The 26,863-nt window shown below is 38.8% G+C and overlaps 2 protein-coding genes across 8 annotated transcripts in view; one reads left to right on the top strand and one right to left on the bottom strand.

The window, feature by feature from the left end:
* Positions 1-32: 32 nt before the first annotated feature.
* Positions 33-20,245, top strand: LOC101746638 (uncharacterized). 2 transcript variants are annotated; one of them, XM_004931700.5, is made up of 19 exons: positions 33-636; positions 758-7,159; positions 7,325-7,407; positions 7,791-7,834; positions 8,313-8,501; positions 8,815-8,906; positions 9,333-9,451; positions 10,267-10,686; positions 11,248-11,649; positions 11,779-11,898; positions 12,111-12,155; positions 12,793-13,425; positions 14,597-14,740; positions 15,834-16,017; positions 16,311-16,674; positions 17,189-17,354; positions 17,749-17,947; positions 18,793-18,925; positions 19,782-20,245. In XM_004931700.5, the coding sequence occupies exons 2-19, from the start codon at positions 7,047-7,049 to the stop codon at positions 19,914-19,916; spliced, it is 3,585 nt and encodes a 1,194-aa protein (XP_004931757.2). In that variant the 5' UTR covers positions 33-636; positions 758-7,046; the 3' UTR covers positions 19,917-20,245. The 2 variants fall into 2 exon arrangements, with proteins under 2 accessions (XP_004931757.2, XP_012550595.1); XM_012695141.4 differs by lacking the exon at positions 11,779-11,898 and having other exon boundaries at positions 601-7,159.
* Positions 18,686-26,863, bottom strand: part of LOC101746494 (protein gustavus) — a 61,388-nt gene continuing 53,210 nt past the window's right edge. For all 6 annotated transcript variants that reach the window (XM_012695145.4, XM_004931699.5, XM_012695143.4 and 3 more), the window contains 4 exons: positions 24,789-25,091; positions 23,317-23,578; positions 22,460-22,715; positions 18,686-22,013 (listed from right to left, as the gene is read on the bottom strand). In XM_012695145.4, coding sequence (XP_012550599.1) covers positions 21,877-22,013; positions 22,460-22,715; positions 23,317-23,578; positions 24,789-25,091 — 958 coding nt within the window. In that variant the 3' untranslated portion in view covers positions 18,686-21,876. The remainder of the gene's footprint in view (positions 22,014-22,459; positions 22,716-23,316; positions 23,579-24,788; positions 25,092-26,863) is intronic.

Genomic DNA, 26,863 nt, shown 5'->3' with positions numbered 1-26,863 from the left:
TATCTAGTGATGCAACAATGTTTGAATCCCGCAGGTGGGTACCAATTATTCTAATGAAATATGTATTTAACAAATGTTCACAATAGACTTCCACCGTGTAGGGACTTCTCATCATGTAAAAAAAATCAAACCTGCAAGTTTATAATTTGCACAATTACTCTGGTGGTAAGATGTCTTGTGAATCTGCACAGAACAGAACTAATGAATGCTAATGCAAATTTTTTATTTACTGCAGATTTTGTATTACCTCATTTTATTTTGTTATATACGAGTCGTCTATTATCAAAGGTGGCAATCTGTGCATTTGGACAAAAAAATGTTATTGGTATGTCAATACAGATTGATTTGAATATAATCGTCTCCTTCAAAGAATACGGTTCAAAACCTGCATTAAATAAAGGTTAATACTTAACCTGTTATTTATCTAAGATGTAGTTAAGAAGAGTTTTGTGACTGCCAATGGAATACAAAGTCAATAATTCGTTTTTCTGATTTACCAATAATTGTCCAAAAGTCACATTGCCGGCTTTGATAATAGTCGACTCATATAAGGTTGGGGAAAAGTTTCTTAACATTTTTTAAGAAAATTCACGACATTTTTAATATAGTTTATTTATATTTAACTAATACCATTTTGTTCAATAACTTTTTGCTATCTTGTAGGTTTTTTGGAGGTTCTGATCAATATACTGCGACAATTGATTTTGGTAGTGCTCTTGTGATGTTAACCTGACACTGCCTAAAAAATTCTAAAGAGACCAAAGCAGGTGGAAATCTGAAGCTGCAAGGTCAGGACTATACGGCGGATGCATTAACACCTCACAGCCAGGCTCTTAATTTTTGCTGATTGGCTAAAGATGTGTGAGGTCTAGCATTATCATGATGAAAAATTACACCTCTTCTCTTGATTAATTCCGGCCGCTTTCTCTCAACTTCTTGCTTTAATCTCATCAGTTGTTCACAGTACAGTTCAGAATCGATGGTCCAGCCTAGTGGTAACAGCTCATAATGAATAATGCCCTTCTAATCCCTCCACACACAGCATCACCTTGTTGCGAGTTAACCCGGGTTTCGCCACAGTCTGTGAAGCCTTACCGGCCTTTGACCACGACCTTTTTCGCACGTTCTTGTCGGACGTGAGCCACTTTTCATCCCAGTTATCAGCTTCTTCAAAAATGGTTCGGTTTCATTACGTCGTAATAAAGAATCACAAATTAGTACACGGTTCATTAGGTTTTTTTCAGTGAGCTCATGAGGTAGGTACCCAAATACCGAGCTTTTTTGTGTACCCAATTTTTTTCAAATGCGCCAAAACTGTTTTGTGGTCAATTCCCCAGTTCTTTAGCTACGTCGTAACTACTGATATGCCGATTTTGCTCCACTAATTCAAAAATGGCATCCATTTTATCCGTAATAGGGCGACCAGAGCGACGTGCATCTTTGACATCAAAATTTCCGGATTGAAAACGCTTAAACCAAATTTGTGCTACTCTCACAGACACTGCACTAGGTCCATAAACATCGCAAATTTTTTTCGCGGCTTGCGTTGCATTTTTACCTTTTTTGTAGTAAAATTTTAAAAGGTATCGAATTTCTTCATTAGATTCACTCATCTTGACCATAGCTTATAATCTAAGCTTACAAGTCTTATGCCGACCACTGACGGCGCGCGCCGTCAAACATTCATTCGCAAACCTAGCGGCTGTGCAAATGGGTTCGCATACTCAATTTGCGAACCCGTTTGCGCTTCCTCCTACACTTGTTTACGAATGTCTCACGAATTTCTCCTTTTTAATTCGTCAATAGAACATTGAAGAGAAAAAGAGTCTTGAATTCTTTCCCAGACATCATTAACAGCCATGCTGTTTTTATGGGATTTCTTTTGATGAAGATACGCTACACAGTACATGTCACGAACTATGAAAATGGCGATAGGCGATACGTCCGTTACCTTCGAAATCGTCGGCGCAACTGGGCAAACGAATGTGTGGGAGACTACGCGAAGGTTCGCGGTTCGCGCGCTTTGATGTCTGTTAAAAAACCGACACAGCTTGGAAAACCACGAATGCAGCGAAAACTTTGCATATTCATTTGCAAATGTCGTCCCACACTTGCGGTTTTGCGTATTCGTGCGCATGTGTGTGAGTGACCGGTGTTACAACTTAATATCATAGATTATACACTTAATATGATCTTGGCAGTACGAAAAATAAATAAAAATCGCACATTTTCCTAATTTGAATTTGGACTTGTCTTCTTTAAAATGTAAGCTTTTAATGATACCAAAACCAGCCAGATGCAAATAGTATAGCCAAAGAGATTTTATTAAAAGTGCATACTAAAGATAGTTATTCGAGGCGAGGCCTTTTTACGCTACCAGGTTTTAAAACCGACGCGACGTACGGCGCCCTAGTACGAACAAAAAATACTTGCAAGTATGAAAGTATGTTATTATGTGCTGAAGACGGATGCTCAAAAAACTTGAACACTCACATGAAAATACTGCCTATGAAAATGATTCATATCTTAAAAAGCAACACAACGGATTTCTGAAAAAAAAAATGCTTTGAACTTCAAAGTGTTTTTTTTTTATGTTTTTGAAGTGAAACTTCTTTAGGCGCATGAGGGTAAAAATTTTACAGAACGTCACGCAGGTATGCAACGGAAGTGACATCAAACTACTATTGAAATTAAGTACTTGTTATTGCTTAGATGGGTGGACGAGCTCACAGCCCACCTGGCGTTAAGTGGTTACGAGAGCCCATAGACATCTACCACGTAAATGCGCCACCCACCTTGAGATAGAAGTTCTAAGGTCTCAGTATAGTTACAACGGCTGCTCCATTCTTCAAACCGAAACGCATTACTGCTCCACGGCAGAAATAGGCGGAGTGGTGGTACCTACCCGTGCGGACTCACAAGAGGTCCTACCACCAGTCATTACGCAAATTATAATTTTGCGGGTTTGATTTTTATTACACGATGTTATTCCTTTACTGTGAAAGTCAATCGTGAACATTTGTTAAGTACGTATTTCATTAGAAAAATTGATACCCGCCTGCTGTTATACGATTTTGCTACTTATTCTTCATGGAATAGGGGTTGAATTCCTATACAAGTATTTTCAAATTTGAACACCGCGGCGTCTCAAGCAGTACGTATACTGTCCAGTATTTTTTTTATTTTTTTTATTGCTTAGATGAAAATGAAGATAGAAAAAAATAATAAAAAAAGTATACTTTCCAGTATTTTAAAAACCTGTTTTATGACCCTGGTATTTTTCGGTATTCGTAGCCCTGGTATTCAATTTTGCAAGCATCTCTCATCGCTGGTTCATACATACTATAATGCGAAAATACTTTTCCCCAACCTATTATTTCGGATGTACCTATGTTATATCGCTTGTATCAACGAATTAGACCTGTTACCTTAGAAAAAAGTTGATGTTAGTTAAATGACGCTAAAGCCTTTCGAAGTATGTATACAAACCGGCGATATTTTCTCGCCTATTCTATTCTGCTGTATAAAACTATTTTTATCAAGTCATTTTTACAAAGTTTGTGGATGTTCTCTTAATTGTGCATTTTCGCAAACACTGGTTACCTAATGTCCCACTGTTTTACGCCAAATGCAGTATGCGAGCTCACAAAGCTCGGCCTGAGAGACTTTGTTAGTATCTGACCTAGTAAGTATTTCTCTGAATCTGCCACTGGAATCAGATACCATATAGTTGTCAAAGTGGTTGGTGTTGGTATGCTTTTCGCCCCCTTTGAGGAGGCAGTCTCCTCCCGGTGATGGTCACGGGGTGACCTAAGGGGGTCGATGCTGTGCCGCACGCTACCATCACTCTAGCGTGCTGGCACCAGGCGGATGGGACGACGAGTCATCGGCAGCGGTACGCGATGCGGTCCGTATTGCAGACGTCGCTGAACATACTCTGAAAGAGCAACCCAGTCAGCGGTGTATTGCGTTACGACGACCGGGCAGGCTGGTTCTGACCCAGCGGGGTATCCCGGAACACAAGCGGCGCTGCTCGGGTGGCTTGGTAGGGCCGACGTACCGCGAAGACCGGCGTCGTTGGTCGTTGACTATCGCCTCGACGACTCGTCGGTCGGGCGTCCTATGTATGGGTGGCGTCGCGATTCTGAGTGTGTTGACCGCTGGAACCCCCTGACTCTGACCGAGTTCTGACCTCAGGCTGAGATTGGACCTAGGGTGTAAAAGCGCAGAGAAGTCGTTTAGTGCGGTAGCGCTCTAAAAAAATCCTTGGGCCCGCGGTCTGCTCCCAACATCTGCAGATCGACAAGTCCCACATACCCCGCACGCCCCCTAGGCGCGGGGACCTAGTCGGAGGTTTGGCCCCGTGCCCGAAAAAAAAGGGAGGTATGTTATTCGCTCGCCTTGCAGTTTGGCGGCTTAGTTGTAAATTCTTCGATCTTATGTGTGATCATAATTTGTGGTTTTTCATTGAATTATAAAGATTGCAATATAATTACAAAGTGAAAACTTTCGTGAAACAAGATGAGATTGGATGAAATAAAGTTTCAGTAAAATGTTGGTTTTTTACAGAGACTTTTGCAGCGGACTTTTTGAAAAATCGATAAAAGCTAGGTCCAGCGTCTTGATTTCATCGTCCCACAGTTATGCACTTTCACATATGCTAAACAGTTAATAAACCACTGTTATTGTACATTCAAATCTGATTAATGACTAAATTAAGAAAATAAAACAGTTCACACACTTTCGCCTCTCAAGTTCTCGCCAAAAAGTACAAAACGAAGTAGATTTATCTGAAAATTTAATCAATTGGGATGAAATTCAATGAAATCAAATGTAATGAAACGAGATTAGATGAGAATTGAAATAGTATTCCAGCAAAATGGTGGGAATTTATTCAGATTCAGTGGATTTTTTGAAAGAATCCGAGAAGCCGCACAGATGCAAAATTTTTAATCAGTCATCTTTATTAAAGGGCTAAAGAAATAACTAGTCTTAGGTAGTTAGTTCATTTCATTGTAAGTTGTGAGACAATTAGAAACAACATCTATTTCATCACATAAAATTAGTTCAGCGCAATCGGACAACTCTGAATGAACATTGACGGAGACTGCGCTACCGTGGAGATTATTGTGACTACAATAATTATTGGGACTCCAAAGGATTCTGTTTAAAGGAGAGTAAGCACCTAAATTCGAACGAGCGCTCTTTCTTATAAGCGTTATATATTTCTTTGTTCTTAGTAAGTACTTAGGGGCTGATATTTTTATCTGGGTTAAGAGATTAGGTGTGTCCGTTATTCCATGAATTAATCAGGTGGATACCCCCACTCTGAACAAATATTAATATATTTTATTATGTATTACTTACACATTTTTGTCCACCTTGAGATTTCATCGTTCTTATTACATGTCTGTGCAAAATCGACTTACTTATGGTAAATTGCTTAGGTATTTCAAGTAAAGACTTTAATTTCATAGGCTTTTATTATTGTTTTTAATATTAAGGGATCATATCTCTTATAAGGATTTGCACTCTTTGATACGTACACGCGAGGCATATCTAAAAATAGAAAACAGCATGGAACTGATAATATAAATATTTGCCAAACAATAAAATAACACTGCATTGATAAATTTGAATAAAAGTTCTAGACAAAAAATTTATGAATAAACCAGATTCTTACCAACAAATTCAAAAATATTGTTATAGACAACCCTACAAACCTGTACCTATTTTTACTTAGTTCGTTTCCATTTTACTTATTCTCATCCCAATTGACCCCTTTTTCGTTGTTATTTGTACTTTGTACTTGAAACGTCCCCAATATCCGCAAAAACAATAGATTTTTACATGTATTTTTATTTTATCAAAAACATTAAAACCAATAACAACTGAGACTTACCTTTAATATATATGATGGTTCAAACACTAAATAACGTTTATAAATCACAGTCGTCTATTATTATCAGATAAATAAAAGAAATCAAAGTTTCTAACCCTAAAATAATTACCACCGCAAGAAATTAATTTGAAATACGATTTTTTATAAGTGAGCAGCTATTATCATGCATATTCACAGTTGTTCTGTGAACTTTCAACGTTCTACTACAACGTTCACTACAAAAAATAGAAGATTTTGCAACGATTAAAAAACTTATATTGAGCGTTCAAAGATTTTCCTGGTTTTTTCTCCATTCGCCTCTCAATCCCTAATCGCCCCATTTATCGGTACCTATAGGTCTACGATATCTAAGGGTGCGTTCCACTAAGCGCCCACAACGATCAAAATACTCCTTTAGTCGTTCCATTTAACGACCGCGGTCGTTGTGGTCAAGGCGAAAACGTCACTTATGACGTCATGACTTACGCTCACGCGAAGCCCACGACGACCCATTTAAAAAGGTGGGCCGAAGTGATCGTTGAGAAAATTAGCGGCGTTTTCAAAATTCAAAGCATCAAAAAATGGCGACCGGTAAGCTTACGTTATTTTATGCGGAAAGAGATACTATCTGGAGCATTAGTGCGACCTCTTAGCAAATATCCAAGTGCCGAAAAGCCGCCGAAAAGACATTTTAATTACATTTGAACGTAAATTAATTAAATACACCACTAATATTAAATATAAAAGATTAAATTATAAATGTTTTCAATATGAATCGATTTAAACAATAATTAAATAAGTTTATTTTCAAGGCTTACAGATTATTACCTAACCTCTTAAAGCTTTTTATTAACTCGCCGTTTGTATTATTTACCTCCACGCTCAAAACGCTCTATAAATCCATTCCACTTGAGTTTGCGACAGTAACGCTCACAAGCAAGTGGAACGGGAAAAATTGCGGTCGTGAGCGTGATCGTTGTGAACGCTTAGTGGAACGCACCCTAAATGTGATTTCGTAGTTGATAGTTCATTCATTCATACTATATAGGTCTATGTTCATTCATCATTCATCGCCATCTGACGTTTGTTTTGAAACTTTTAAAAAGTAACGTAAAATTAAGGTCTCAAAAAATCCTACGACTGTGTTAGAAATAAAGTGCGAAAGATGGATAATCCTATAATGACTCCGAATAAAATACAAAGGCTGCTAAACTTAGCAGAAGATAGGTCTTTCCAAAACGCACGTCTCAGAGAGATGAGTGACGATGATATGAAAAGGTAAGACTTTATTGTTTGATATTTGGATGGAATATAAACTTGTCTACAGGTACGTTTTATATCTAAACCTTTATTACTTCATCATAATGTAATTATTACCCCTTGCACGATGGAAGAAATCTGTGCTAGTTAAGTATTTATTTTGTGCGAATTTTTTGGTTTCAGGATTGCTGCACAAATAATGGTCAACAAATCAACTTTCAACTGCGAATCTTCTTCTGGTATTTTAGACTTGGAACGAGTTGAAGGTAGGTGGATAAATTCATTAACTATACGAATTGTATTTGAATGAGATCGTAAATTTGTATTGATAATGATTTGTATGTATGTTTCCCTTAATCTAATGTCATTAAGGATAGATAAAAACATACCCGATGTTATGCGGCTACCAGAATCCAAAGACATATCAAGTTATGTCGTAAAACACTTAGCAAACACTCAGTATCACACATATACCTACCAAAATTGGATCTAAGGCTAAGTTCGCCTAATATACCCAGATTAATGTTTCTGTATTTTGATACTGTAGTCACACATTATATATTTTGTTGATACTGGAAATTATATTTAAAATAAATTACTATACTATAATTTAAAAACCCATAACTTCTGATTGAATCTAATTTTTTAGCCTTTGGTGAATCAGTCTCTGAAAATATATCCCTCAGTAAATCGGTAAGTAACAACAATCTTCTAAAGAAAAAATGATAATTAAAAAACAAGAATCTTATTAAGAAACATTTGATATTACAACACTTATTAAAATGGAAATGGATAACTGCTCTACACAAAATATTTTATTGAACTGTTCTGTGTACTATTTTATTAAATATATGTATTGAACTTTACTTAATATCCATACAATCTAAGCCGATGGTTGGCCATGTAGGAACCATGCATAAATGAGTACTAAGCCATCCTACATTTCAGTTTGATGAATCGGTTGTCAGCTTTCAGATAGTGTGAGAGTCAGTGGCAGGCTGGCAATATTCGATTTAATTGTTTCAATGAGCTCCAGTATCCTCATTATAATTATAGTAACAATATTTTCCAAATCATATATATATATGTAAATTATATATTAGTGATAACATTAACAACTTTTAAAAGAAAAAGTGTATCATCAGAAAAAGTCATGTGATCTACTTTATAGACAGCATTCAATCCCGGAGAAATGACAGGGCGATCAACTGGGGCAGATGAAATAAATTCTAAAACGGCTCCAATCAATCGTCATTCTGTCACACTAGATAGCATCACTAATAAGATGAACAGACAAACTCTGGAGGTCCAGGATATTATGAGACACTCAATTGCTTCAGAATTCTCATTTCAGTCCAAAGTGAGTACCTACCTTTAATTCTATATTCTAAAAGCTTATAGCAGAAAACTTAATTGATCTGACTAATCTGTTTATGAGATTTAAAAAAATATAAAGGAATTTTTATAATGCATGTGACTTGAGATTATTGACTTGTGTATTACCTGTTTTAGAATTGTTTTAAAAAAATGTGTAGTTCATCAAGTCATTTTTAATGATATTATTCATGTTGGGAATCACCAGTACTGTGATTTGTTGTTCGAGAAAGTTTCCCATCTTGCTATTTATTGCAATGCATACTTTGTTACACTGTACACGTTACAATGTTTTTTAGAGGGATTTATCAGCTGATGAAGAATCTTTGATACGAAGGGAAGCTCCGCTACCAATACAGCAGACACAAGCTCAGTTTCCTGACAGTATTTCGTAAGCTTTCAGTTTATTTTTTAATATTTCTTGAATCATCTGAAAGGGCCACCTGTCCACAGCTCTTCACCACACGACAATCGCCCTATTTCATGGACTTTATAGTGTTTTTGTGTATTATCCAGAATGAGTGTTCAATCTTTCGTAATATCGAACAAGATCTGTTCTCTGTATCTAATTCATTTACGAATTAATTAATGGTCACTGAATTTATTTGTACTGGAGGTACTTCATGATAGAGACCTACGTTCGATACTGAAGAAGTATTAGTATTGAGTGTTTGGGTAATTTATTAAATGAAATTGTTATTGAAGGCATGAAAGGTTGCGTTTGGAGGGCTTATTTTTTTTTAAATGTCATGAAACCGTAATCTTCTACAGCAAGCTACTTGCTGTACATATTTTTTTTTTATTTAATTTTTTTTAGAATGGACAACTCTAACTTATCAGTGGGAGCTTATTTTAAATACAGATGTCCGGATTTTGCTCGAATGCTTGGCAAAACGGATAGCCCTGATAGATCAGCGTTTCCGAGCGTCACTGAAGGTACGTTCTGATCGTTATTGGTTTATATATCTATTTGATTAACCGATTATTAGAGACAAGTATGCTTCCTGTTTTTTTTGCGTTTCGGTTAAGTTAAAAACGTGTGCTCATAGACGCCATGACGCCATAGACGACAGTAATGCCATGGGCACAGCAAAGCCGCTGCCTTGAGTATTCTTCATAAGCCTCGTTTAGAATGGGACAAGTCATAGCGCTCGGAAAACACCGTGGAGGGGAGTTCGTTACAAAGCCGGACGGTACGAGGCGGGCGGTTCCATTCTAAAATAATAATTATCCATCAACTATCCATTTCAAACTTATGTTGCTCATAAAGAAAATTATGACGTCACCGTGTGCATTTAAGTAAATTACACAGCTCATAGGATTGTAATTTTGAAATGGCAGTGGGCAGGGAATATTGATCGTATCTTCTACGCTTATAGCGCTGGATGCAAAAAAAATTAAAGAGTGGTGACCACGCACAGCGTTGGCATGAGGCGTTGGCATGAGGTCTTCCATAAAGTGTACCGACAACTTGTAGCAGAAGGAATTTGTTGGATACAGGCAGTGTAGAATCGGTCGTTATGATCAACCTTAGGGGAGGCCTATGGTATATTATCCAGCAGTACATTTCTGTGGGCTGGTGATGATGATGAATCCAAAAGCGAATTTAATTGAATTATTTTGTTCATACAACTGTAACTTAATTTGTTCGTGTGTAAATGTTGTATTTTATCTCATTTATTTTACTGACAATTGAAAAATCAACCCTAAAATCGAATTTAGAAAATAATGCGTTCAAATTTTACTTACAGCTTCAACAAACGCTTCTTCAAAAATAATACCAAAGAATTTAAATACCATTATGGATAACACCTTAGATTCCGTGCCGGTTCGGCAGCCGCGCGAGACTAACATTGAAAAACAGAGCACGAACAGAGCTGCGGCCAGCAAAACGATTGAAAAAGCTTCTTTTAAAATTCCATTATCCTGCGATAAAAACAAAGAAGTGCCATCTGCGGTTAAACTCCAGCAGCAACCGACGTACAACATGCAGGGATCCGTTACATTGAACCCAGGAGCACAGGGCAGACACAAAGGCATACATTCTGCAATGACTCCCACCGATGTTCTGATAAAGAACCTGCACGCCTCTTTGAAATTAACTTCTGACGAAACTGATGAGTTAACGGAGAATTCTTTTAGTATATCCAAAATAGCCGATTATCTAGGAGGTAAGTGATAATTTAACGCAACGCTTACTTAAATGTTCCCGAATGCTCCTTCCTGATAGGCTAATAACTGCTCAAAATGATGCCTGAATGTGGTCTGCCACACGGTGTATAGTGCTAATCCAAAAGAGTAGTTTTCGGAATTGTTGATTTAAATTTGTTTAATAAGTAGTAAAAATCAGAACAATAAATTTCTCAATGCTTAAATGAAGCTTTGCTTTGTATAGATATATATTTTTATATTGCTTAGATTGGTGGACTAGCTCACATCCCACCTGGTGTTAAGTGGTTACAGGAGCCCATAGACATCCACAACGTGAATGCCGCCACCCACGTTGAGATACGAGTTCTAAGATCTCAGTATAGTTACAGTTAGTAACAGTATTATTCTGCAGTATCATTTGCATTGTGGTGAAGGATCATTTAATTAAGTTATTTTGACCCAATGTTGGGTCCACAATACAAATCTTTTAGTAGCTCCGCTGAAACTCACTTCATACGCTACTGCGCCTTGATACAATGGAGATGAAGTGAATATTTTATCTTTACATTCTTTGTTATTAGGAAAGCATTCAAATGTGAGTGTAAGTGAACTACTACAAAATTATATGAAGAAACAACCGAATAGAAAATCACCACTGACAGAGCTGCAAATGAATAAACAAGAGAGCAAATATGACTCTGAACCAGTGACTCTCCTGAAAGATACGAAAAAAGGCGAGACGGCCAGCTCTACAGCTTCAGTGAGTACAGTTATCACTTTGGACAATGTTCAACAAATTCAGAAGCAAATACCTGAAGTTATAATCACCAATCACACTGTACACGAAATGGAAATGGAAGATATGAAAAATAAAAGACTGACTAGATCAAGATCCCCGTCAAGCAAAAGCCAATCTACGATAATCACTGTTCAAGAGAAATCTAGTTTTAAATCTGGGGACAGTCCTATACATCCAAACAAAGGTAATTAATAGAGATTTATAGTTTTTGTTTTTTTATGGCTAATCAGGTTTTTTTGAGGCACCTATTTAAAATATTCTTCATTGTTATTGTGACTTTATTTCGATACGTGTATTTAGTTGGCTTTTTCAGGAGAGCCTAGTACGTCACACGCTCCCTCCCCAAACAGTAAATACAAAGAGTTAGATAAGTCTGTAGATTGGCACGAGGTAATGCAACTGAAACTTTTGAAACGAGAGGCTTTGGCTAAAGGTTTGTGGGGCTTTATTCATAAACATGGGCTTTATTTTAACAACACTAAAATTTACCACATTTCTTTCAAAACTAACTTAAATAACTCAAACCTACCTCATAAATCAATCTACTATTTAATACGTATAACATAATATGTCATTGTCAAAGAATAGATCGTCATTGGCATTAAGTTTTGCAAAGGTCATTTACTATTATTTTTTTATTCACAGAACAATGGGCTGAGATAACGACATCACTTGTTCACGGATTTGTAGGTAAGTAATTATTCAAATGATATAATAATGATACTATTGGTAACTCTCATATTAATCTTACTAATGATTAAATTAGTCTGAATGTCAGTCACTATTACAGCTAGAAGATCAAGTCAGGTGCACATTAACATAAAAAATTAACTAGTTTGTAAAAATCAATGTTCTGATGTTGTTGTTAATAGTAAAAAATTTTATTGTCGACTAGCTGACCCGGTAGACTTTGTAGTGCCTCAATCGATAAATAAAAGACCTAAACTTAAAAACAAAAGGAATTCGTCCGACAGGGACACATCAAAGGAAAAACAAAATTGTTTGTTTTTATATAATTCCGAGCATTTTCATATTTTTTCACCTTTTAAACCTTCTCTGGACTTCCACATTAGCTAAAACGGTCTAGCCGTTCTCGAGTTTTAGCGAGACTAACGAACAGCAATTATTTTTTTATATATATAGATTTCCAACAAACGTTGTTTCATGCAAACTTTACCTTGACAATTATGAATACAACGAAAAAATTGTTCGCATTTCTTAAAAAATTATATGTCATATTAGTTGCAACTTATTTTTACAATTTTTTTATTTTTACATACATGGATTAAATTTTACGTAAAATATATGATGATTTTATAAATTTTAGGTGTCAGTTGTGCAATAACCATAACCATAACAACAAAAACAGAAAATTGGTTAACGGCCAAATTCAAATTTGATGACCTACCCAATGGAGGCAAGGACTTAAACATCGAACTGCCAAGATTACCGCTGCTTTTATCGCCCGGAAAATCGGAGCAGTTCACTTTACATATCACATCGAACGTTGAAATAGAGGCGACCCTACCGTTTACGATTTATCTAAAAGATGCCGCCATAGACAGCGAAGTCGAGCAGAAGGGAAATGTTGATATTAATATTCAAATGCCAGTCGTTCAAGCGGTGTCGTGTGACGGCATGAACATGATCTCCTTTCAGCCGATCCAAGAGAAATGTTCTCTCGTGAAATCGTTCGTTTTAGTCAGCGAATCTCAAGTTGATCTACAATTGGACATGTCTATAGCGGAGGGCGAGAGTATGTTTGCTATAAAGAATGTTCAAGAGATAAAAAGGAGCGATATCAACAAGGTGTTATTGGACCGCCAGGGGTCGAATGATGAGACACAAGGAAAAACTAAAACCAAAGGAATGAATAAGCAATTATTTAGACTAGCGAGTGGAAACGCAATCAGAGTGACCATCAAGTTTATTGCACCTGTGCTCTCAGAATTGAAAATTGGTAAGTTATTTATTTTTCAGATGTTAATGTCACCGATACAGTTGCGTTTAAATAGCATAAACTTACTCGTAATGCTTTAGAACCGGGCCAATCAGAATAAAAGAAAAATACCCACAAAAACGATCTCCGAATAGAACTGTTTTAATTAGAATAAAATTCAACCCTTGATTTGCTGCAACCCTTTTTACAGTATGACTTTTGATAGAACTTATTGTTCGTCAATTCGAAAGGATCTAATAAAAAATACGAAAAATCGATTGACAAACAAAAACATTAGTTAACCGATTAGTTAGATGTCTTTTTTATAAAAAAAAAGAACTAATTATATCCAAAAATGTATATTAATAAGCTTTACTATATGTATCAAACAAAACAGAGAATTATACTGTTTTATTTGCCTGTTTATACATAGATCATCAACTAAAGTGACGTCACAAATCTGAAAAACAAACTTGCTATTTCTGTCACAGTAACACTTGTAAAGGTACCTATTCTGTTATAACAACTGACTATAACAATTAAATCTTTTTTTTTTTCTTTTTTTTATTGCCCTTGTGCCTACACCATACGGCCATACGGAATACCTGATGGTGAGTGGCTACCGTCGCCCATGGACTTCAGCAATGCCAGGGGCAGAGCCAAGTCGCTGCCTACCGCTAATATAACAAAATACATATAAATTTAGTGTAATGACCGACTTTTTGATACTTTTTTTACTGGTGGTAGGACGTCTTGTGAGTCCGCACGGGTAGGTACTATCGCCCTGCCTATTTCTGCCGTGAAGCAGTAATGCGTTTCGGTTTGAAGGGTGGGGCAGCCGTTGTAACTATACTGAGATCTTGGAAGTTATATCTCAAAGTGGGTGGTGCATTTACGTTGTAGATGTCCATGGGCTCCAGTAACCACTTAACACCAGGTGGGCTGTGAGCTCGTTCACCAATCTAAGCAATAAAAAAAAAACTATTTTTTAGGGTCATATATTTTAAGCACTTTTACAGTTAAAACTAGTTATAATTATAACTATTTAGTACAATAAATATTGAACAGATGGGGTTATTGCTAGTCTCGGTCCCTACTAAACAAGCTATATGCTTTTATTCTTCAATTAAGTTACATAGGTCTTGGCCCTAATGATCAATAATTTTATATTTATGTACAAATTAATTTTCAGCTGATCCAATCGTGACGTTTAATGGCGCGTTGCATGTTAATTTGATCGGTGTCAATACAGTTCTGAGGAGAGTTGATTTAATTGGAATCGTGGGAACGGTTAAACTCGTCGTCAACGCACCAAATAGACTGCAATTAACCAAAGGTAATTGATTGTGATTTGGTAATTAAATTGTATTGCTTGTAATTTTTTGTCGATTTTGTGTTGTCTAATGTCGCGTCGGACCACCATCTTAACATAATCAACCTGTATCTCTCCACTGCTGGATGTAGGTCTCTCCCATAGTCCGCTACAATGAAGGGTCCTTCGCCTTTCGCATCCAATCTTCTCCAGCACATCGCCGCAAGTCATCAGTGTACCGGGCGCCCTAGGGGTGGCGCCGCGAGTCTGGTTGTAGTGTTGACCGCGGGAACCTCCCTACTCTGACTGGGTTCTGACCCCAGGTGGAGATGGACGTCGGGTGAGAGAGTGCAAGGGGAGTCGTTTGGTGGGTAGGGCTCTTAAACATCCTTGGACTCGCGGTCTGTTCTGAACATCTGCAGACCGTCAACTCCTATATACCCTGCGCGCCCCCTAGCAGCCTCACATGAGGTTCGGCCCCCTGCCCGAAAAAAAGGGGGGCGCCTAACGCTGCGCTTACCGTTACGTGGTCTCTAGTCCGAAACGCGTCTGCGCCATCGGCCATCGGTTCTGCGACTCGTATGTCCGGCCCATTGCCACTTCAGCTTGCTAATACTTAGGGCTATGTCGGTTACTTTTGCTCTTCGACCGATTTTGTCATTTCTGACTAGATCCACCAAAGAAACTCCGAGCATACCCCTTTCCATAGCACGTTGATTGACTTTGAACTTACGGACCAGACCTACCGTCAATGTCCACGTTTCGGCGCCATATGCCATGACTGGTAGCACGCATGCGTTGAAGACTTTTGTCTTTAATCATTGCGGGATTGCCGAATTAAATAAATGACGGAGCTTTCCATACTCAGACCAGCCCAACTGTATGCGCTTATCAGCTTCTTTCTCGAAGTTGGCCCTGCCTAGTTCAACAATTTGGCCTAGATAGTTGTATTCAGACTTCCTTCTCGAACAATTCTCTGCGTAGCTGAACAATTTGGCCTAGATTCAGACACAACTTCGAGTACCGCGGATTCTACGATATTATGACCACCTTAACGTAAATGAGAAAATAAATCCATTTATTGATAACTTAAAACTTATATGTTTAACTGTTATAGAGGCGATCAGCATAAAAGTACAAAATGCCGGTTCAATACCAGGAACGTGGATAGCGAAGCTGAGAAGTGACTCTTCGGTAGAGATTCCATTTAAAGTCGCGCCGTCCAACTTCGAGTTGCAGCCTGGCGGTACGAAAACCGTTAATTTGAACTACGACGGCGCTGAAGGTGTTGTCTGTAACGCGTAAGTAGATAAAAATTAATTCAATCTGCTAAATCCATTGCATAAAAATAACTTTTGATTGTAATACTGGCTCTAAGAAGTCCTTCTTTCTCGAAGTCTTATGTAATAAGCTATAAGCCTATAGGAAATAGAAATGGCCTATAGTAAATATTGCATGTAAACAAAAAATGTAAATACGTTTAAATTTCCCAATCATGATTGTTGTCTTCTGTGAAATAGTATTAACGCTTGTCGCTGTTTTTGTGAAAGGTCCATGATATCTTGTCAGCTCATTAGAGTTGTTTTGTTTGCAGAAAGTTAATATTCGAAGAAACAGCATCCTTTCATCAGACATCAATTGAAATTTCTGGTGGAACAGAGAAGCCGAAAACGTTTCCGATAAAAACGAATTTCAACATTATGTCTTGGGTGCGAGGCGGCAGAAAAGAATTGAGTTTAAAAAATTCTTTAAATAAAAGAATACAAATTCGTTGTCAAGTTTTCGGAGAAGGTTTTTCTGTGGATCTACCGCGCGGCGATAACAGGGGTATCTATAGTCTCACGTTTGGACCTATGGAGTGTAGACCGTTGCCGATAATATTCTCGCCCACCACCAACCACCCTCAAGCGGGGATGTTAAATTTAATGTTAGACAAAAACAGTGATTATTCGAGAAAGGTAGCTATAATTTATTACATGCATTAAGTTATTAGTTATTTTTATATATTTCATCAAGCACATAATAATGTTTCTTGAAGTCGTTGTGGTCTAAAGAATAAGACTCTTTAGTTACTTCTGTTCGTTCTTGTTGAGTGATGAAAATTTGTCAGGTTTCAAATCTCGCGACTCCCTATGAACAAAACAACAAAAAACCTACTGATTATCGGATTGTGTTGTGAGCTCGCTAGGATAGGTACCGCCATCTTGCCCATTTTTGCTGTGAAGCAGTCATATTTCTATTTTTAAGGGTGGGGCATCCCTTATACTACACCCTTGAGACTTCGGCCTTATATCTCAAGTGGGCCTTGAGCTCTCTCACTCAAATGGGCTTCTGCTGAACATTGGCCCCTCCTATATGAGTTTGACAAAAAAAATTAAGCATTCATAAATAAATTGAAAAACATATTTCACATTTCGGTGTTGAATCTCCAAAGAGGCACGAAATATTAATTTTTAATTTTTTGTAAACTAGGTGAAACTATTTGCGTGTGCCAGTGGAGAGAATATGCGTTGGTCGGGCCTGGTCACATATGGTGACACCGCACTAGTGCGCGCCGTCACTAGGATGCCAATTAACTTGGAGCTTTACAACAAATCAGCCATGCCAACGTTTGTATGTGCGCGAGTACATTTTAATTGTAAGTTTATATTTTTACATATAGTTTTGTGTTATCTAATTTAAAAACCACCAGAGTTTGACAATGTTCACAGTATATGTAGATGTTCACTGGTAGCCTCCAGTTAATTAAGCTTGACCTGGTAAGCGAGCTCACGGGCTTGAGAGAAATTGCTAACACTAGCCCTAGCAAGAGCAGTGCTTCGCAGAATCTACAACTGGATCAGAAACGCGACCCACTGAGAAGATCCGGCGAGAAAGTCAGTAGGCCATGTCTAAGGGTTAATTTACTCGCGGAACCGAATATTTTGTGTTCTACGTTAGCTACCCGCTACAAGCCATACGTTATGTTTAAATTTAGATTTTAATATTATCTCTAGTAAAGAATTTCATGGTTGAATTTATTTATTTTCCAGTACAATACATGTCAGTGTCAAAAACAGCTTCCTGGCTGGGCGACCGGTGCGTCGTGAAGCCACGTTCTCGACATACGGTGTCGCTGCAGGTGGACTGGGCGCAAGTCGAGCGCAGAGCTCGGGACACCGCCACCGCTACGGCTCTGGCTACCGTCACTTTGCTCACTGGACATGAGTACACCAGAAGAAGGATACTGAGGTAAACGAAGTGCAACTACATACTGTGCGTCACTGAGCACATATTAAATATCACGTCCTTACGAATCCATCAGGTCCAATAACCCTTGCATTAGACACCTTTAGCTCTAACACTAGGAGTAGAGACCCCGTAAAGTAACCGTACTCGTCGAACTTGGCAAAGAGCTCGACGTGCAACCTAACCTAAACATCAGCCCGCTGAGTTTCTCACCGAACGTTCTCAGCGGGTCGATCCCAATCCGGTAGTAGATTCATTCGCGAAGCAGCTACTCTCGAGTCGTTAGGTCTTCTTTGGAGGCGCTTGGGTAGCTGATAGCAAATCCCACGCCTCCTGGCTGAGCCTTTGCTCGTCCACCTGTCTTAGTCAAACTAGAAAGGCCTCTGGACCACCAGTAATCTCTCAAACATAAAAAAAATAAAAAACGTATTAAATATATCTATTATTTGTAAGTTGAGTGAGAAAATATATTATTATGTTATTTTAGTAGAGGCAGCTTTCTCCCCGATATTGCTTGTTCAAGTGAAGCGGTGACCAATGTCCTTTCTAATTGAAAGCTTTAAAAATACTAAAGTATAAAAAGACAATTAACAAAAGTAATCAACAGAAATTGGCATTTTAACAGATTTAAACCCAAAAACCAAATATAAAAAAAAATCTTAATCATATTCATTTTTCATATTTATAGAATAAAATAGTTGATACATTTCTATTAAGGGAATATGGAATGAAAAACTTAAATTGTTCTTTATCATTTTAATTATCTAATATTAAACATAATTGGCGTTATGTTCTACTATATACGGATAATGTTTGATCTCACTTCATATATTTTGTTTTCCTTTTAGAGTACTGCGAAATAATACAAGTGAAGGTTTAGATACCTCAATTTTACCTGACCACTTGAAAGTACTGGCCGGCCAGTTCGAAGGTGAAGATTCCAATATGGACAATTTTTTGAAAGAATTTGAAGAATCGAAAGTAAGTATATTGAAATTAAACAAATGCTGCTGTGTTCAGCCCTTATATTTGAAAACAAACTTAATGTAGTTTGGATCTCCGTCAAATTATTCTACTTATATCTCATTCTAATAAAACAAAGAGTTTTAGTAAAGCTCATTCGATCCACGTTTACAAAATGTACGGATCTGAGATTATAATTTACAAAATCGTGCGTCTGAATACGCGTGATTCTTTACTATTGCCGTAACAGTACTAATACTATTACGTTATTAAACTATCAGTATCTATATTAGTTGGTTGTTTTCTGTAATGTTTAAGGCAAATTGTCTTTACTTACAGCTATCAAAAGCAGTTTTCGTCAATGTGTCGTAAAGAGCTGAAGCAACCAATAAGATTTTGTACCTTACTGAGTACTTGCTGCTCTAGTAGTCCACATTGGTTACTGCCTCATAAACATTCTACATACAGATTTCCACACAAGCAAATAGTGGTGTTCATATTCATTGCATAGTACATAATTTTTAATACATTCGCTGTATGCTTATTTTGATTGTGTGGGAAATGTACTGTAATTGTAATGTATCGAGCTAAGTCTCCAAATTCAGTACAATATTTATAAAAAGCTGGAGATTTTTCTATTTAAAAAATCAGTAACAACAGATTCTAGAGAAAAGCTTCGCGTTATTAAATATTATATCGTATTCTCATCACAAAAGTGACACACTGTAAATGATGAAATGTAAGACTAAGCCACTGTGTCATTGTTGTGCCAAAATTACGACGGGGACAGTCATAGTCAATTCATTAAAACTATAATTAATATGATCTAATGTAAAAGTAAATAAAAATTCTCATTTGTTTATATTTATTTCAGGTTTCTTTGAATGAACTGATTGGGGGTCTGCAAGAGCTGACCGCGCAAATAGAGCTACTGCAAGATTTCCCTGAAGAAAATACTATTATAATTAGTGATGATACAGTTATAGAACATCACACGCTCTGCGATTAAGATCATAATTTTACAAAATAATGCCATAATAGTTTGTCATAACAGTATTTCCAGTACTTAACATTAAATTAGGATAATGATGAAATTTTGTATAAGTTTTTTAATTTTAAAATAAATTATCAATTCATTTTACGTAAACATGTTTAATTTTGTGACTATTTAAATTTATAAAATTGATTTTAATGCAATACGATTCTCAACATGTCCGTCCATAATATAAATAATTTTTGTACGAGAATTGCATTCCTAGAAGTTACAATGATTCAAAAAAACAATAAAAATATGTGTATATAATTTTATTTATGAATTACAATTCATTTTCATTCGTTCTCTCGTCTTATTTTTTTGTCTTTCTGTCTAAGAGATTCGACTGTCCAACGCAGTTGTCCGTTAAAATGATTTTCATTAACATTGCCTAGAAAACTTATAGAACTAAAATGCATTTTCACTTACAATAAAGTCATAAAACACCGCAAAACGATTATAAATATGTACAAAGACTAACTACATCGCTCATGAGTAAGAAATAGATTGTTTTTTTTTTTTAATTCATTAAACCGTGAATATGTACAGCAAACCCCGAAGCATTGGGATAAAGACGAGTGTGGCTTTGTTACATAAGACTCCGAACATAAAACGTAACATAAGATTGGGTTCTGAAAATCTCGAGTTTGGTCCATTAGCAGGGTTTACAGTATAACATCACTTTACTTCAATGAGCTTTGCGTGTTTTATTTATCAAACTTACAACAAATTACATACGTCGACTTTACACGTGCCCAGTCACGCACACAAGCACACGCACAGACACAGGTCCGGTCATTCTCTTTTGGCAGTTTTATAGTATCATCGTTATTATAGCACTCGCACATAACTCAGCGTTATTAATATACATATAAAAAAAAACGCTCTATGCGTTTACATACAACACAAACACATGATCATATATTTTACAGTTTGTTAATTATAGAGGTACTGCGAGTATGAGAAACGGTAAAAAGGCCGTTCGTATATCCACGCCGCCATACAATCTACGTATGAAATATGCTTAGTTAAAATGGAAGTAATTACATTTACAGCTAATCTGGATCGAATGGCCGATATCTCTTACAAGTGCCTTCAAAATATTATTATTATCTTTAATTCATTATAATTTGCATTTAACATCTAATAAGTCTAATTAGTCACGAAAGAAGACGTCGTGAAGACATGCACTCGCTGGATGTGACCAAAAGTAAGTCAAAACGTTTAGGAAGTGTCAGCTAAAACGATTCCGAACTCGACACACTCATTCGTAGTTGCGATGCGTATTGCAGACGTATATACATACAGACACACGCACGCGCACACATAATCATTACAATAGGAATTTAAAGTACTAAATAAAAATTAAAATAATAATAAAAAAAACCAGTCACTAAATCGACCGGCGTAGTAAGATTGCCAACGATACACTGGCCTGGGGGCGACCGCGTCCGAGCGATACGCTTAAGCTATTGTTACATAAACAACGACATTTGCTTGTCACAAATATAATAGTCTTTCGAGTCACAAAACTTGCACCTGTTCAATCTGAGACACGTTTCCTCGCTCTGACTAAACACGTCGATTAAAGCACTGATCGTATTTTGGAGATCAAAGGGGGGGCTCGTTTCTGGAAGGTTCGCCGAGATCTTGCCGCCGCCGCCGCAACGTTGCTTGGTTTCGGCGAATCGATCGAATGCGAAGCGGACGCCGATCCGTTCGAACGGATCTCAGAAACTAGTTGACGAACACCGACGAAGGAGGACAGAAACGGAAGAGGATCGACGCAGCGAGACGAGCGCCGATCGGGATGCATCGAATTCAGAAATAACCGATTTCAATTCGTCATTAAAATATAATTATCACAGATAACGTTAAAATAAAAGTTAAGTCAAATCGGAATCGTGTACGCGGAGTGAGTGCGGGTCGGCGGGCGCTAGGGCGCGCGGTACAGCAGGTACGCCGTGAGCGCGGGCGGGAGCGACAGGCGGGACGCCGCCGCGCGCAGCCGGCCCCGGCCCACGCGCTGCCGGATCACGCGCCGGCACAGCTCCATCAGCGGCAGCGGCTCCGCTGTAACCAACCAACCGTCTCTCACTCACTCTCTATCTCGCTAACCAACAGCACCTAACACTGCTCGATTCATTTTTATGAATTGATTGAGAGATTTAGCAGTGGTCGATCATTAGAGAGGTACATCATTATCAACCTATTTTTTTCCTACCTATACTGATACCTTGAGAGGCAATTTCAGCTTCGCCTTGACGTGTAGGTGAGCTTACGGGGCTCAAACTGTAGTGTTGCTAACACTGGCCCTAGCAAGAGCAGCCCTTCGGAGAATCTACCGCCTGATCCGGCGAGAAACTCAGTGGGCTGTGTCTATGGGTTAATTTACTCGCCGAGCCCTTCATCGCAAGCGACGGGTTCGGCGAGGACGGTGACCGGATATGATCTCTATGAGTTTCGATACACAGTCGAGTATGTCTTATAAAAGCCACAATACGACATTGTATACTAACGATCTAGCCCGCCGATGTACTTCATGGTGATCTCGGCGTGCCCCCAGACGGCGGAGACGATGGGGTAGAGCGTCTTGCCGCGCAGGCCGCGCGCCGCGACGCCGAGGTAGCGTCCGTCGGCGCAGAAGGCGAGCGTGCCCTCGTCCATGTCGAGCACGACGAGCACGCGGTCCGGCACGAGGAACTGTTCGTCGGGCCGCAGCAGCGCCGGGTACGTCGTGCCGCCGCCGCCCGTGCCTTTCGCGTTATGGAACACCTGGAAACGTTTACATACACAGCCTTGATTATTGATCTCCAATAAAAACCATAAAAAAATCCCAGGAGGTAGACGAATCGCGAAATGAATTTACGGACTTCTGTTGGATAAATCTATATATATAAAAATGAATTGCTGTTCGTGTCTCGCTAAAACTCGAGAACGGCTGGACCGATTTGCCTAATTTTGGTCTTGAATTATTTGTGGAAGTCCAGAGATGGTTTAAAAGGTAGATAAATTTGAAAATCTTTCTTTTATTTATCGATTGAGGCACTACGAAGTCTGCCGGGTCATCTAATTCGTTATAAAAAAAACTTTTCTATTGAACCAGCTGTAACTGTGGTGTTACACAATAGAAATGGCGCGTAGCCGTTCGTTAGTTTGAAGAGAATGATTGTGCTTCTGTGAGAGTAATTGTGATTTCATGTTGTGCCCTAATCAACTAAGTTGTATGAAGGAGCTAACTACGCAACATAGCTGCGTCGTCTTTCGACTAGTTTGATTTTCTTTAAGCACTTTAAACCATTACAGTGTTCACGTTCATACAGGACCGCCTTAGGAAATGGTTAGGGCAATACAACCACGCTTTGGTTGAACTCACCTTATTTCTACCCAAATCCCAGCCCCAGCTCTGATCGGTGGCCCCGACTAGACTCTGATAGCCGACTGAGTGCAGGGGCGCGTGGGACGTGGCGACGCCCACGACGGCGTGCGTGCCGCGCTGTCGTGCCGGCCACACCACCTCCCAGCAGTGCAGCCCGCGCGTGTAGCCCGTGCGGCCGCGGATGCAGTCCGTGCTCTGCGCGACCGGGTGCCGGTGGAATGTCAGTGCGTCTTCTTCCTTAACGAATATGTTTAATGACCTGGAAAATTTCATTATGTCACTTTGGTAGAACGTCTTGAGAGCCCGCACGGGTAGGTACCACAACCCTGCCATGACGAAATTTTTCTAATGAACGTACTTAACAAATGTTCACGATTGACTTCCACGGTGAAGGAATAACATTGTGTTATAAAAATCAAACCCGCAAAATTATAATTTGCGTAATGACGACTGGTGGTAGGACCACTTGTGAGTCCACACGGGTAGGAGTAATGCGTTTCGGTTTGAAGGGTGGGGCAGCCGTTGTAACTACACTAAGCCCTTAGAACTTTTATCTCAAGGTGGGTGGCAGCATTTACGTTGTAGATATCTATGGGCTCCGGTAACCACTTGACACCAGGTGGGCCGTGAGCTCGTCCACCCATCTAAGCAATAAAAAATATATTATTCCTTCATTATCATTAGAGCGACTCATACATTAGAGAATGTTAATGAGGCTACCGCGATAAAATAGCGCATTCTATTGGTTTTGTACACACCAACTACTAAACAGTAATGCGTTGGCGCAATGTGGAATATCTTTAGCAAATGTATGTTAACATACATTTTGTAAATGCGATTATTTGCTAATAATTTTTCAAAAACAAATTAGGCTCACTTTTTTTTTTTATTGCCGTATAGGCAGACGAGCATACGGCCCACCTGATAGTGAGTGGTTACCGTCGCTCATGGACGTCAGCAATGCTAGGGGCAGAGCCAAGCCGCTGCCTACCGTTTAATACTCTCCACAAGCCTCGTTTGAAGAAGGACATGTCATAGCGCTCGGGAAACAACGTGGAGGGGAGCTCATTCCATAGCCGGATGGTACGTGGCAAAAAAAAAACTGGAAACGCACTGTGGATGAACTTAGTGGCTCCAGGTAGTATGGATGAACTCTACTCCGGTGGCGGGCGGTGCGATGGTAAAAATGAGACGTTGATATCATTTACTGGTAGGACCTCTTGTGAGTCCGCACGGGTAGGTACCACCACCCTGCCTATTTCTGCCGTGAAGCAGTAATGCGTTTCGGTTTGAAGGGTGGGACAGCCGTTGTAACTATACTTGAGACTTTAGAACTTATATCTCAAGGTGGGTGGCGCATTTACGTTGTAAATGTCTATGGGCCCCAGTAACCACTTAACACCAGGTAGGCTGTGAGCTCGTCCACCCATCTAAGCTACAAAAAAAATATATCTCGAACAATTCCTCACCTGTCGTTTGGGTTCCATGCATGCTTGAGCTGTAACTCTGGATGCGCGGGCGGCGCGTCGAGCAGCGCGTCCAGGCGCGCAGGTCTGGGCGGCTCGGGAGCCAGCTCGCGTGCTACCACCGCCTTGAACGGCGCCGTGCACTCGCGCGACACCGACTTGACACCGCCGGAAAGCTTTTGGCCCATGTTCATGCCCCGGCAGCGAGTGCGGGCGCGCTTCGGCAGCGCTTTGAGGCCGCCGCGCCGCGCTTCCTCCGCGCCCGCGCCGCCTCCGCCCCTCACTGAGCGCACCCCGCTCTTGTACCTTCAACAAATTATAGTAAAATATTACAACTATTAAAAACTCAACAGTTCTTCTAACGAACTAGCCCAGCGGTCGGGGAACCGGGGTAAATTACCCCAAATGGAGTAAAATGAAATTTTGGGGGATAAAAATGAAACTTTTGTGAGTAAAAGTATATATTGAAGTGAAACTTCTTTAGAATCGTTAAATTTTTAGTTATTGTTTTCTTATCAAAATTATCATGGGGGCTATATTAAGAAAGATAGTAAAAAGAAGCGATTTCATTTTTTTTGTTCTTCGCCATGGGGTAATATCAACTTACACGAAAATATTTTGGGGTAATAATTAAAAAAGTTCCCCGACCGCTGAACTAGCCCGCTTCACTTCGCATTTAAAATTAACATTATTATTTATTGTTATTATTATTAGGGAGTCCAACACTCATATAAATATTAGGCTATGCATTAAGTACATGTATTTTCTACATGGATACCAACATTCAAGTCAATCGGATGCATGGTTCAGTAGTTATAATATAGATAGATAACTTTAATTTATTTAACTTGGCGATCTAAGCAGATTTAATTTTTATAACAATTATACAAATAGTGAACTATTTTTTGACGTGAATGCTTGTAATATTTCATTCTATGCGTTTCACGTTACAAATGCAATGTTTCATAAATTACAATCAAGCAATTTATCAATCGTAATCCCTTCCCACTTGGAGCTCGTTTTCGAGTTTGCCTATTCTATTGCCAGGTGTCAATCGTTATAAATCATAAACAACAGATTGATAGATTGATTGATTGATAGAGTTACAATTCATTAATAGCGAAGTGTGTGTTGCAATATCTGCAATTGATTAAAACGGTGGCATTGTTGAAGTTCACGAAACCGGTTTAGTCGTTAGTGAGTGGCTATGGTGTCGTCACTGTAGATGCCGGGGCGGCGGCGTCTGCAGGAGTATACCCGCACGTCTTATGTAACGTGGCGTGTCTAACCGTGAAAGTCGCCACTCAAAAGCCAAGGTTAACACGGCCCTCGAGCCTCACCTTCTAACATATGCGAATGTTCTATGACCGCTTCTCGCTAACAAATTAAATGGTTATTTGTTTTTTTTTTTCCTTGGCCGTGATGTCATGTAATTGGAGGTAATTCTTGTAATTGCACGTCGTGTTTGGTTGTAGGGCACGAGTGTTATATTACTGAATGATTTGAATATTGTATGTAATTATTTTATGTAACATAAAATTTGTAAGAGATCTTTGAAATTAAACGTTCTGTCATACATTTATGTTGGTTGTTAATTCTTTTAACGTGTGGTTCTAATTCTAATAGTGTATAATCTAATTAGGATGGGAAGGGACACCTAGGAGGCGTGCAAGCTACAAGGCCGCCTACCTTTCCGTTACCTAGAACGGCTATGACAAAAGCGGGAAGTGAAAGGCAGTGAGTGAATGCGTCCCCTCACACCGCGTCGTCGGTTCGCTCCGAACCTAACGTATTTTACATCTAGATTTTGTGTCGATATTTACGGTTAACAAGCGTTCTGAGATAACACATAATTTCGTCTTGGCTTTTATGATCCCAGAACAATTCCGTCGTCTAGATTTCCTCTGAGATTACGCAGTTATATTTCTTTCACAAAATAGATAAGATTCGGTCCCTTGGCGGTTTTTCCACGTTGTTCTTTTTCGTTGTACGGAGCTCTTCGTTAAATGATATCGGAAGAGTAATTAAGCGTGGTTTACAAGTAGATGGAATACTTTTTTTTAAGAAGGAAGCATTAC

The sequence above is a fragment of the Bombyx mori genome, chromosome 3 (genome assembly GCF_030269925.1).
Source record: "Bombyx mori chromosome 3, ASM3026992v2".
NCBI lineage: Eukaryota > Metazoa > Arthropoda > Insecta > Lepidoptera > Bombycidae > Bombyx > Bombyx mori.
Note: the sequence above shows the minus strand (reverse complement) of the source record. Positions and strands in the feature narration are given on the sequence as shown.